The sequence below is a fragment of the Rutidosis leptorrhynchoides genome, chromosome 8, assembly GCF_046630445.1.
Source record: "Rutidosis leptorrhynchoides isolate AG116_Rl617_1_P2 chromosome 8, CSIRO_AGI_Rlap_v1, whole genome shotgun sequence".
In the NCBI taxonomy this organism is placed as follows: Eukaryota; Viridiplantae; Streptophyta; class Magnoliopsida; order Asterales; family Asteraceae; genus Rutidosis; species Rutidosis leptorrhynchoides.
In genome coordinates this window covers 188,012,466-188,025,725 of record NC_092340.1, presented here as the reverse complement: position 1 = coordinate 188,025,725, position 13,260 = coordinate 188,012,466, and the positions used below count along the sequence as shown (strand labels likewise).

Below are 13,260 nucleotides of genomic sequence, written 5' to 3'. Positions count from 1 at the left end.
GGTGACTATGGGTAAAATACTAAAATGATACTCTAGTAATTGGAATAATAACTTTGAAGTGTCGAGTTTTGAAGATATGGAACCATTTGACGTCCATCCTCCGCTATGGTTATTTGGCATCCCCTTTTCTTTCTTAAGATATTGCCATTTGATAGGTTACTAAAAGAAGATATATATTGTATATATGCAAATCAAATCAAAAGTTATGTGTAAGTCAATAAGTTTAATTCTGAATACCAAGTTTTTAAGCATATGTAAAAACATTTAGACTCGTGCTTTTGTTACTTACTGGTTTTATGACAAGTGAAGTTATCACTATAAATATATATTTTTAACTACTCCTATCTTTCAAGAGTATAAGTATCATTCTATCAAGATAATTAGTGGGGAATTTGTGTTGAGTCATGGATGCTAAAAGATAAGAATCTTATCTTATATCTTATTGGAGCATAAATTAAAAGTGGTAAAGTGAATTTATTACACGTATATTAATGTCCAAGTAAATTAAGGCTGGTAACAAGTATTCAAGAAAGCTTGATCAGAGTATTCAAGAAAGCTTGATCAGAGTATATATATATACGGGGTCTAAGAAAGCTTGATCAGAGTATTTTATAATATTACAAAAAATATATATATTGAGACACTGAGTAACATGTGTTTTCAGTGGATACATAACATACACTCTGTAAAATTGTAGTATACTCATTTGTATAGCACACTAACAAATCTAGGTAATTTAACACAACTCAATATGTAAACCATGAAATAGAAAATGGAGATTGTAGAAAGATTTGAAACTCTATATATGAAGACGGAAGACAATCATGTTTAAGTAGTGAATAAGTAGAGTTTTTGTCCATCGGTAATCATATCTACATCAACAAGTTTACCTGCATCTTCTGTTACGATACAAGTAGTAGGATGAAGGTCCTGCTTCAAATGATCTGCTGCTGTTTTAATGAGCTCGTTAATGGTGTCTGGAACCCACAATACAACTCCATACTTTGTTTGATCTTTTGGTTCCCATGGCTGAAATGGGTATACGGTACACTTCTTCCGTGCCATTCTATTTGTCACTAAATGCCAAATAGATTAATCATTAATCAAGCTACATGTTTTCATATTAAGTAGGCAAACTTTATCGACGATGGGAACGATATATGACTATTGATTGTTTCTAGCAATATGATAAGATTGAAAAAAGTTCCCAAAATTTTACGAGGATGAAAACGATATGTCTATTAATCTAATAGTGTTACAACTGATTCATACCCAACGTCTGATTGATAAGATGACCCCAACGTCTGATTGACATGACCCTACGGTCTATTTGAATAATATTTTTATATGATTGCAGAAAAACAAGTTTCGTGAAGTGTTTGACTTGAGTGAGTTAGAAACTTAAACTCAATCAAAGCAATCTTTGAATTATTTTCTTAAAATTTCAATCTTATTTATTAGTGTATAATTTCAATACCGTCAAATACTTTTTCATTGTGTAGGATCACAAACTCTGTTTTTATTACAGAAAATATAATCTAAACCACATTTCTTAAGTTTGGCCAAACTGATGCCTACAATTATATTTGGGCATTTATGCAAAGCTGATGATTAACTTGAAATTCGTAGTCAATAATTTTGAATATAAATATAAATACCTGTTGGTTGTTGAGAAGATGATGGGAATTCGGACAACTCATGAGATTTGGTTTCTTCCAACAGTTCGATTAATAACTTGTTTCCAGATAATCTGGCTTCATCAAATGCAGTGTTACCCCATCTGCACATATACATCATAAACTATGTTACATTATGCATGGTAGAGTATATTATAACGATAGTCCTTGTGTTTTAAAAGAAATTACACCAACCGTCCTTATCATTTAAAAATTACACCAATCGTCGATGACTTACTTTAAAGTGTACGTTGATGGTTCCTGATTTACTTAAAATGCACGTTGATCGTTCCTCCTATTAACGCGCATTTTTAATAAGTCCGGAACAATCGACGTAAACCATCCTTATCATTTGAAAATTACATCAATCGTCACTGACTTACCTAAAAGTGTACGTTGATGGTCCCTGATTTACTTAAAAATGCACGTTGATCGTACCTCCCATTAACGCGCATTTTTAATAAGTCAGGAACAATCAGCGTACACTTTTAAGTAATTTTAAAAAAAAATTAAAGGACGATTCATGTAATTTCATGAAAACCACGAGACGACTGCCGTGCACTAACAAATCGCGATTGATGTAATTTTCAAGACATAAGGACGGTTGATGTAATTTGAAGTATCTGTACTCGATAAAACATGAATACTATTATCGTAGTCCCTTTTCATTTATTCAAAAACCTCAATCCACAACGGTATATAAGGTTGATACAATCATTAAAATCTACCTGTCCTTCAATAGAACACTAGCTCCAGCTTCCACAAGCAACTTTGCAATAACATACGATCCCTGTGACGTCGCTACATGAAGCGGTGTTCTAAAATCGTAGTCTTTTGAATTCGGGTCAACCCCATTTGCAAGAATCCGTCTGATAAATTCAATATCTCCTTTTGCGACGTACGAACACAAGAAACTTCCAGCATCATTCATCATCAATAAACCGCCCGCCTTTACTATTAACGAAGCAATATTATCATATCCATTCTTGAGGGCTTCCAATAACGGCGTGTTACCAAAATTATCTACCAGTAACATTCAATCAACTAGATTAGCTGACGTACATAACGAAAAAGTTTAAGCATCATAATATTCATAATCTTTGTTTGGAATGATTGAAGTTTACCTAAAATGTTAACTTCTACACCATTTTGAATAAGAAAACGTGTTATATCTTCATGTCCTTTTGATGCAGCAAGATGCTGTTGGTAGAACAAACTTTTTTAGTTGCTAGAATTAAAAATTTGATTATAAAATTTAAAAATGTGTTCCAATAAAAAAACATACCAATGGTGATCTTCCATCATAGTCTTTCTTGTTTAGATCAGCACCGGCTCGAACTAAGCTATTTAGCTGAGACAAATCACCATTACAAGCTGCACTATTGACCCTTAATGCGATTTCAGCTTCTTGCATTCCGATATGAACTGAAATATCTGTCACCATATGCTTCATTCGAGTATCACTTTCTTTACCCTGCAACGATATATATGTATCCAGATAAAGATTGAATGATTATATAAGCCACTAATATAGTATGTTAAGTTATCACCTCTAGTAGGTTGTTAAGAATTTTTCGTCCATCGTGAAAATATATCTCGAGGATGTTAGAGAAAGCTTGTTTATCAATCCGTAAAAGTCGACTAAGGTCACGAACTCGAACTGTGTACGGCTGAGAAATATTGCATAAAATGGAAATGTCTCCAAATGAGTCGTAAGTCTTTAATATCGATACTATTTCTTCACTTCCATCTTCGCATACAACAACCTCTTCCTAAACAAAATATAAATATAATTTATATTTATTATACTTCAATATTAAAAAATTTGTTAAAAAAAAAAAAAAACTGTTGTAATCTTGGAAGTTATACCAGGTTTCCGTGACAGACGAAATAAAGTTGATCAACTACGACCCCTTGTTCCATAATAACTTCACCAGGAAGAAAAAACTCTTCATGCACTCGAGTTACAATATGATTTATGAACTCTAAAGAGCATCCCTTAAAAAGAGACACTTTTTCAATGTATGACTTGTATAGACTTTCAGATATCTGCAAGATATAAACGCATTTATAAATATCAAAAAATTAAAATACTCGAAGTTTAGACTTTACGTTAAATTAACATAAGTTGTTATGAATGAGTACCTTAGCACGGATAGAGCTAGGAAGGTCTTGAATAACAGCAGAATCAGTATAACTGCTATCATATTGTAACCGCACGTGACCTTTAATTTGATTGCGTATGTCTCGTCCTAATCTATTTCTATCCATATATTTAATAAGATCTTTCATTCTATCTCTGTATCTTTCGGTTTTTGATCCTTTCACAATCAAAGCAGTCATGTTACCAATCAAATACGCACCAAGAACCATGTCAAACGAGACATAAACCATCACAAATATCATCTCTCTCAAATTTACCGCATGAATGTCACCATAACCTGTATAACAATCACAATTCCACATATTATATGTCATCATAACTCTTGTAATACAAAAGAGAAAATTAAATAAAAAAGATTATAATGTCAAAATAAGGAACCTACCGACTGTTGCCATAGTAACAATAGCGAAATATAACGAAGTTATATATCGTTTCCAAAGATCGATCTCTCTAAAGTTTGAGTAACTATAATCACCAAGTGTTAGGCTACCGATCCATGTATATTCTTCATGTGAAGGTGGAAGAGTTGTTGCCAAATAATAGAAAATGCATGCGGCTGTATGCGTGCAATAAAGCTCGACAGCAATAAGTTTTATAATCCTTGAAAACAAGTACTTGACTCTAATGTCTTTTTCCAACTTGGAGAAAAACTCTAGAACCTTTCGTGCTCGCACCAATCTGATTAGTAAAAGGTACCTCACTTCTTCTTTTTTCCCAGAAGCCTGATCAAGGTTACAAAAATTGTTAGTACTCGGATGTTGACTATGTTTGACTTAAACTGATTTTGACAGAGTGTTGACCAATTTTGACTGATTTTTCGATTAATCCCGATTTTGACCGATTCTCCGAGTAATTGAGTTTTGGACAAGTATGACTAAGATTTGACCGAGGTTGACCGAGTATACCCCGAGTTGCAAAACCCAATTACTCGACAAGTAATTTTGAGTTCTGTAACACTGGATCCTTTAAACATTTGTAACGAGATTAGGAAAGTAATACCGTGTAAATGATATCCCAAGGCATGCAGGAAAGTAAATCAAAGATGAAATGGGATTTTAAGTACCTGTATGTATTAAGAAAGTAAACTGTGGTTAATTATATTCTATGATGACATAGTTATACTATAAGAAATTGGTCCACCAAATAAAAATCTAAATACTGACCGAATAGCGATGAGTTGTCGATTAAAGATCATCTTATAAGTCTGACTGTCTCTATAAGCAACAAAGAATTGAAGGAAAATGTCGACGAAGAAAGCGACCTGACTAAATATGTCTAATAAATAGAGGTGATTAGGCAATCCCCTGAAGAATCCAAATTCCATGGGTGTGAAAAAAGAAGAATAAATTGCCCATAATAATATGAATTTCTCCCAAGCGCGATACCATCTGCATCATATTTCAATTTCTTTATTATTGCATTCGAAATAATCAACTTAATAGTTTACTATGAAATAACTTGCCGCAAACGCAGAGAGTATTATAGTTTACTATGAAATGACTTGCTGCAAACGGAGGAAGTATTAAAGTTGGTCAATCTACATTATAATATACGGAAACAATTAATAACTGTACTAATTATAATAACTTTTTCCAATTCGATTACTGTACTATGGCCTATTGTTCAAGTGGATTTGGAGATTCGCTAGTGCTAATAATGAAAATAAGTGGGCTGCGGTGTTGCGAGCCATCCATGGACCTAATGCAGGTTTGGATGGTTCGAATTTAGCTACGAACGGTTTGTGGTCTAACATGCTCACTTGTTTCAGGAAAGTGAAAAATAAAGGTTTACTCCCTGACAATGTTCTACGAATGAAAGTGGGAGACGGTCGTACAATCAAATTTTGGAAAGACATTTGGAGGGGAGACGGGACCTTGAAGGAGAGATATGGCCGACTTTTTCGATTAGACATAGATCCGGATTGCACTCTCGCAGACAGAAGGTTAAACGAAAGCTGGAATTGGTCTTGGAGTAGAGAAGAAATTGGTCCTACAAACGTGGCTTTGGTACAGTCCTTGTGCGATGAAATTGGTCAGGTAAACTTGTCCAATATTGTTAATAAATGGATTTGGCTAGATGACGATGAGCATAAGTATTCGGTCAGTGCTTCTAGAATTCATATTGATAACGTGAGCTTGTCTACGGGTTCAACTTTCACGAGATGGGAAAAGTTGCCGAGGAACAGTGGCGGATCTAGGAATCGTAGTCACTGGTGTCACTAGTTCAAAGCTCAAAAAAATTTACACTATCCAGTTGTGTCACACAAAAAAATTTACACTATCCAATGATATCACTAGTTAAAAGCCCGGAAAAATTTCCACTGCACTGCGTATTTCAGTAGTAGCCCGTGCTACCACTGGCCATTAACTAGATCCGCCCTTGCTGAGGAAGATAAACGTCTTTATTTGGAGGTTGGCTATGAATAGACTACCTACTCGGCTACTCGTCTCAACTTGTCTCGAAGATGCATAGAGATTCACGAGATTGTATGCGGGTCATGTGGTTACGGTATCAAGTCTTCACACCATGTCATGTTTCGATGCAGTGTGGCGGCAGATTTATGGTCTAGAGTAAGAGTATGGGTTGACATAGATATGCCTATGTTTTCAGAATGGGCCGACTATGTATCTTGGTTCGAGCATTGGAGAGCTCGCGAAGAAACGAAGACAAGATTGCACGTGATCATAGCCTCTTTAGTTTAGTTTGGCATATTTGGAGATTCAGAAACAACATTTTCAACTCTCGGGCTATAAAAAATTAAAAAATTCTATTTTTGATTCTATTTGTCATTTTGCTTATATTTGGTTAGTTAATAGAGGCAAAAAAGATGTAAGATGGACCGATTGACTTGTTAAATCGTTATAATTTGTACCTTTCTATGCTTTTCCTAGCTCCTTGCTGGGAGGGTAAGTTTGTTTAATAAATTTGCAGTTCAAAAAAAAAAAAAAAATGTACTTGCTATCGAGTATTTAACATAGTTTGGATATAGCATCTATACTTTTTCATTTTTCCAATATAGGCTATATACCCAAAAAAAACCATTGTTGGTCACATACTTTCAAAAACTGTATCGATGTATACAAAATGTAACCTGCTACCTGCTAAACCGGTCATCTTCATCATCTACAAGAAAAATCTGGTCATCTTCATCTCCATCCATGGCCACTTATGGTGGTGCAAATCGAAACACCTCAAAACTAGACCAAAACTCATAAAGAATTTGCAGTTAGTTGCGGTAGATCATTCTAAACATAAACCCTTAGTTGCGGTAGATCATTCTAAACATAAACCCATTGATGGATTTCACAAACACATAATGTAAGACCCGAATATTTGTTGTGTACACATGTGTAAATAAGCTACTTGAAGTGGGGTTCTTGTTGTACATTTAAAAAGAAGTCAGAATCTGGCCTGGTGATATTGCGCGCCGCGCAGCCTTCTGGCGCGCCGCGCCACTTGCCTGCGACAGATTGCCCTTTCTTTTTAAATTAGATATTTTGAGGGTATTTTGGTAAAAACACTTAAGGGCCGAATTAAATGCCTTAGATCAGTTTTGGGAGCTTCATTACTCCATTCACAACCACCAAATCTTCTCCACTTCAATTTTAGAGAGAGAGTGCACTTCAAGAGTGAGAAAGCTCCATTAAAAGAAGAAGGGGGTTGAATCGGGTCTAGGTGCGTGTTTTAAAGTCGTTCATCTAGTCGCTAGCTACGTAGTGATTGTGTTGGTAAGTCCTAAAACCTAGATTCTTACTTTAATTGCATTAAGGGTTAGGGTTTGGGTTAGTGATGCACACAAAACCCACTTGCTAGTAATTTGGGGGTTTTGGGTGAATTTGGGTCATGTAGACTCAAAGGTAACTAATTAGGGTTTTCAAAGTGTTAATTTATGTTTATGAACCTAATTAGTTAGTTAAAGTACTAGAACACTTCAATGATATGTAAATGGGTGTTAATTGGGCATGGATGACCCAAATGGGTGTGTTGACCTTGAAATGGGTCAAATGGGTCTTTAATGACCTAAGTGGCCTATTAATTATGAAAACGAGTTAGCCTTGTGACCTAAATGTGTTTTTAAACCCATCTTGACGAATGATTAGGGTTTTGGTGTGTGTTGACCCAATGTAGGGTTAAGGGTGCAAATGGGTTGAAATTGCACTTTGGGTCAAAATGACTTAGGAAGGGTGAAAGAATTGGTTGACCGACTTGAGTTGCGTTTGATAATATGTATAATGTGATAGGTACGTTACTTTGAGGTTTCGCAAGCTCGGGTATCTTTTCACAAGACTTTGAGGTGAGTGGAATGATTATATGCGTATGTATATAATGTATCTATTTGTTGTAGCGTGAAAGGTGTAGTGTCGAGGTGTTAAGACACCACGTTTCACGTGAAGAGTGTAGCATCGAGGTGTTAAGATGCCACTCGGGTGTAGCATCGAGGTGTTAAGATGCCACCTAGGAGTGTAGTGTCGAGGTGTTAAGACACCACTCCGTAAAATAATGAGTGAAGCATCGAGGTGTTAAGATGCCACTCGGGGTGAAGTGCCGAGGTGTTAAGGTGCCACACTAGGGGTTAGTGGTGCGAGGTGTTAAGTGCCCTAACGGATGTTATGAACACCGATGGCGTTTTCGCGAGCGCCGTTCCCTTGTACTATTGGTTAACCATGGTTATTTGTGTTGTAAGCATATTATATTATTCGAGTTATATTTATATGCGGTTGTTATGCTAGCTTGTGGTATGGGAGAATTATAGCTTGATATTGCGACGATAAGCTAATGTTGTTTGCTAGCATGTTTGCGGTTGTGTAAGTGTATGCAAGTAGGTATAATTATATATGTATTCGTATAATTATTGCATTCACTAAGCTTTGCTTACCCTCTCGTTGTTTACCATTTTATAGGTTCGGTTTTGGACAAGGGTAAGGGCATCGTTTTGGACTAAAGATCCCGCTTGATGCTAGGGGACGCTTTTGGCTTTAGTAGCTCTTGGAGTTTGACCGATAGTTGGGTAGTTTAATCCCAAACGCCATGCTCATTGTGTAGTTTGGAACTTAAACTTTTTGGTGGTCGAAACTCGTAAATTGTATTAAACTCGTAAAACGGCCGATGTGGGCCCCGCTTGTAAAACTTAAATTTTATGTTTGAAACATGTTAGTTTTACATATTTGGTTGTATGGTAAAAAGCGTTTTGTCTAAAAGTGCCGGGAACTAGTCAATCTTTTCGCGGTTAAAAGTCCCGGGGACAGCCAGATATGGCGCGGCGCGCGGGCCATATGGCGCGGCGCGCCGATGGTCTGCAACAGAAATTTTTTTTATTTTATTTCGTATTTTCACAAGGTTTTGTCGGGTGTTGGTTTGGGTTGTTACAAGTGGTATCAGAGCATGGTCTAAGGGATTTAGGTGACTTGAGATAGGCGCCTAGACTTAGACTTTTTGTGTGCGCGTTTATGCGGGACTTGTAGGACTTTGGGTCGGATCGGGATTGGTTTGTGCATAGGTTTATGTAACTAATCATGCGCTATTTGTTATGTATGTTTAGCGAGCATCGAGCGAGATGGACGTTGTACTAGCAAGTTAATGCGACGTGCTCGCGTAACAATGATTAGCTACCATTGTTACGGGCGCAAATCGTGTCAAACAAGTAATGTACGACGATTGTTGAGCGAGATGGAGTAGTGTGGTATATGTATGTCGTTCCTTTTCGTTTCGTTGTTTAATCTATATGCATTCTTTAGAATGAAGACGGAAGATGGAACCGGAACGGACGCGCCTATTCATGAGGGGAAGGATGAGTTAACATTAAGGATTGAGGCGGAGTTTGAACGCTATATCTTGATTTTCGCCAACAAGGTTAAGCAAGTTCTCCAAGAGTCGTTCGAGGGAATAGTGACCGAGATGATTCGAGACCGAGTGCCTAAGGTCGTGAAGGAAGAGTTAGAAAAGAGGTTTCCTAAACCTCAAGGTGACGGTGACGAAGGAGCAGCTATGGGGATTGAATCTCATGCTTCAAAATTTGCTGATCACTCTTTGGGTAAGAGAAAGTTAGAATCAAGAGGTGCTCCTAGTAAAAGGGCGAGAAGTACGCCCGGAGGTGTTGAAAAAGTGAAGAAGAGGAGTAAGACAGGTTATGGAACTACGTGCTTTCGGTGTGGAGGACGTGGTCATTTTGCACGGGATTGTACGAGTGTACCTTTAAGCACGATCAAGTGCTTTATTTGCCAAAAGAAGGGACACCGTAAGTCAGAATGTTCCGAATCGTTTGTAGATCAGGTTAGGAGGTTAGAGCGTGACTATCTGATGATCAGTGGAGAGCAAGGGTCCAACGATGATGTTTCAGGTATTTTCGTCTTTGGTACAAATATGCCTTATTATTGTTTATTTGTGCCGATGGATTCGTGTTTGTATTAGGGACTTAAACTTTGCTTCGAGATCTATTTAGACTCAAGTGAACTCGGTGAAGATTCGATTTGTTGATGGTTTTGATGATAGTGCACCAAGGTAGCGCCTGAGTCATTGACTCGTGGAAACGCGCCCTGGGGACGAATGCATAGTGGTAATACGTAGTATTGATGCGGGTGACATTCCTAATGGAAACACCCTATGATGACATTTGTATTGACGGACGAGGGCGTAAGACTTGGTGCAATCAAGCATTTCTTAGTGATAGGGTAAATGAATCCACTAAGCCATGAGAACGAACTTTGGCGTTAGGTTGTGAGCGCGTGTTCGCGTTTGTAGTGAAGTGGGTGAAACCCTTGAGAGCATGTGTGTATCGTTGACCGGATGCTTTCGTAGTGGTAACGGGTAGAAAGGATTTGATAGTTGGAAAAGTCTACCTTGCGGGTAGCGGTAATTTCGTTCTAAAATGATACGTGTTATGTTGACATTGTGTCATCACTTTAGTGGCGCAATCGGGTGACGGTAGACGTTAGTATTTATTATTATCGAATTTAGCTCTCGAGAATTCAGGAAGAGGGACCGACGCCAAGTATGGTCGTGTACGACGGTAAATGGCGAAATCGTTTGACTTTATAATCTTGACGATTTGATTTAGGAACGAGGTTCTACGTTGGGAAGTTGGTAGTGTTACATCAAAGAAATTGTGTCGACTTTATTAGGATTTATATTCCTACCGAGGAAGCGTAATGGGATTTGAGAAAGGGTACGATGCCTCGTTGTCGTATACTTTGGGTAGTAGTTACAAAATAGCCATTTTGTGTACTACGAGGAAATTAGATATATGTGTTTATTTGGGGTCATCTCTCTGTTGACCGCGTTTGACCTGTGATAGGTGATGAGGGATATCCGGAAGGATTAACTCTTCGTTACCACCCTTGGTTGTGATGGATGGCAAGCGGCTCTCGGGAAGAACCGTTACTTGTATATTTACGATTTTAATTGCCCGTAGGAATTGTGCACATAGCCGTTTTGTGCACATGGTTGTGAGTAATAGTCGGTTTTACTCACACATTGGTATTAATAGTGCGGTAGCCGTGTTTCACACACATATTGTTGGTAGTGTTGCAATAGCCGTTTTTGCGCACTACAGATATATCACGATAGTCGTTTTTGTACACCTTGAGTTTTGTATTGAATAACCTTCTTATTGTTAGTATTGAAAACTACTGGTTGTATACGCCGGTGGTTCGGTCATGAGGACCATGTTGTGTGACTAGTGATACAATAGCAGTGTTCTGATCAAATACTTGTGGTAGATGCGTATTAGCCGTGTATGCGTACTAAGAGGGGTGTTAGGTGGAAGGTGTTATCCATAAGGATTCATTTTTACTTGGCCTTCATCTTTTGGGTTGTTGGCATTAGGTTGAGACTTGGTGGTTGTTAGCATTGTACTTGGTAAGGGTACGCTAGGGGATTGATATCTTGGCACGAGATCGGTTAAGTTCTTCCCGATATAAGGGATTGAGCAAACTTTGTGCTCGGAATTGTGGACTTTAGTAAATTGCGGGTGACAATTTGGTTATTAATGTTGACTCTTAGAGAATGATTGCCTAGAGAAGTTGGAAGAATACGTGACGACTTCGCGTATTCTAAGTGATCATTATAGACTTCGGATGTTGTGTGTATTGCACGTTTCGGAATGCGTGCAAGTGTGTATTTAGTTATTGGAATAATCTTCGAATTAATGATTAATTGACGATTCAATTTCAATGGCGGTTTTGTGATTGTGTGGCGAGTGTTGTACGCTCTTGACGGCCACTCTTTTCTTTTATGATTTTGGGGGTGTACGCGGTGTGCCGTTCTAGAGGCATTTCCGTTAATCGCGTTCGTGTGCGAGTAGAGTCTTGGTGGTTAACTATCCTTATGTATGTAGGTAACCGGGTTAATGGTTAGGACCAAGTTGGAAAGGTGTAAGCCTTGGTGTTCCAAGCGCCTCCTTAGTGTTGAGATAGAATATAAGTAGACTAGCTATGCGGCCTAGGTGGATAGTGACTAGCAGGTGCCGCTAGGAAGTCATGGGTGTCGAGCCGTAAGGTTCGTTAGATTTGTGTGACCGCGTGTAGTTAGGTGACGTGTGACATCAGGAGTAGACCCCGTAAGGGTCGAGTCTGGGAGACTCGGTGTTAGTAATCGGAGTTGGATAACACAACGTCAGGTGCCTCCTTATACCTACTAGTGTAACTTTTGACCCCGATGATGTGACTGCTTTGATTTTGATTACCGGTGAGAAACTCGAATTTACAACGGTGGTATAGTGTGATGTTTAGCGAGCGTTGACACTCAAATGATTTGAAAGACCGAGGTTCGAATATCTTATAGCGAGTCCTTGGAAGGATTATTTAGTATGACCAACGCCGGAGAATGCGGAAAAGTTCCTATCTAGTAGACGTGATGAGCGAACGGGTGTCGCTCATTTAGGAAAGGAAAGCTTCGATGGTCTTCGAAAAAGTCCCAAGTTGGACTTTGGGGTTAATTGCGAAGGTAGTTAGCAACGTGAGACGGTATGGCGAAGTTCCCGATAGAGGGATACGAGAGATTTTCGAAAAGTGTCGGGATGATTCCCGAATATTCCACGATTGTTAGACGTGACGACAATGATTGTCGATGGATTGTACTACTTTTAGGACGATTGTGGAGTGTAGGGTACTAGTTTGGATACTCGGCGTAGGAGCAAGCAGTTGTGGTTGTTTTGTCGGGTTGATTACCCGATATCGTTGTTATGATAAAATGATAAGGCTTTTGGAAAAAAAAAATATTATGGTGTTTCCACGGTATACTTCCGAGTGAGTGGTGAGAATTTTGATCGAATGGAAATGAGAACCCGGATGGGTGATTGCTACATGTGCAATTCCGCATTGGAGACGGAAATGTTCAAGGTAGAAATGTTTAACTTCTAGTTTTGGTGCGGATCACGAGGACGTGATCTAATCTAAGTGGGGGAGAGTTGTAAGACCCGAATAT

The 13,260-nt window shown here is 38.2% G+C and overlaps 1 protein-coding gene across 1 annotated transcript in view; it reads right to left on the bottom strand.

Annotated features, from left to right (window-relative positions):
* Positions 1-668: 668 nt before the first annotated feature.
* The window catches only part of LOC139863092 (potassium channel SKOR-like), a 50,481-nt gene continuing 37,889 nt past the window's right edge, over positions 669-13,260 (bottom strand). The window contains exons 2-12 of the mRNA XM_071851735.1: positions 5,004-5,228; positions 4,840-4,903; positions 4,223-4,562; positions 3,822-4,117; positions 3,546-3,725; positions 3,227-3,448; positions 2,962-3,150; positions 2,801-2,876; positions 2,405-2,699; positions 1,659-1,780; positions 669-1,076 (exon numbers count right to left, since the gene is read on the bottom strand). Of these exons, the coding sequence (XP_071707836.1) occupies positions 829-1,076; positions 1,659-1,780; positions 2,405-2,699; positions 2,801-2,876; positions 2,962-3,150; positions 3,227-3,448; positions 3,546-3,725; positions 3,822-4,117; positions 4,223-4,562; positions 4,840-4,903; positions 5,004-5,228 (2,257 nt within the window). The 3' untranslated portion in view covers positions 669-828. The remainder of the gene's footprint in view (positions 1,077-1,658; positions 1,781-2,404; positions 2,700-2,800; positions 2,877-2,961; positions 3,151-3,226; positions 3,449-3,545; positions 3,726-3,821; positions 4,118-4,222; positions 4,563-4,839; positions 4,904-5,003; positions 5,229-13,260) is intronic.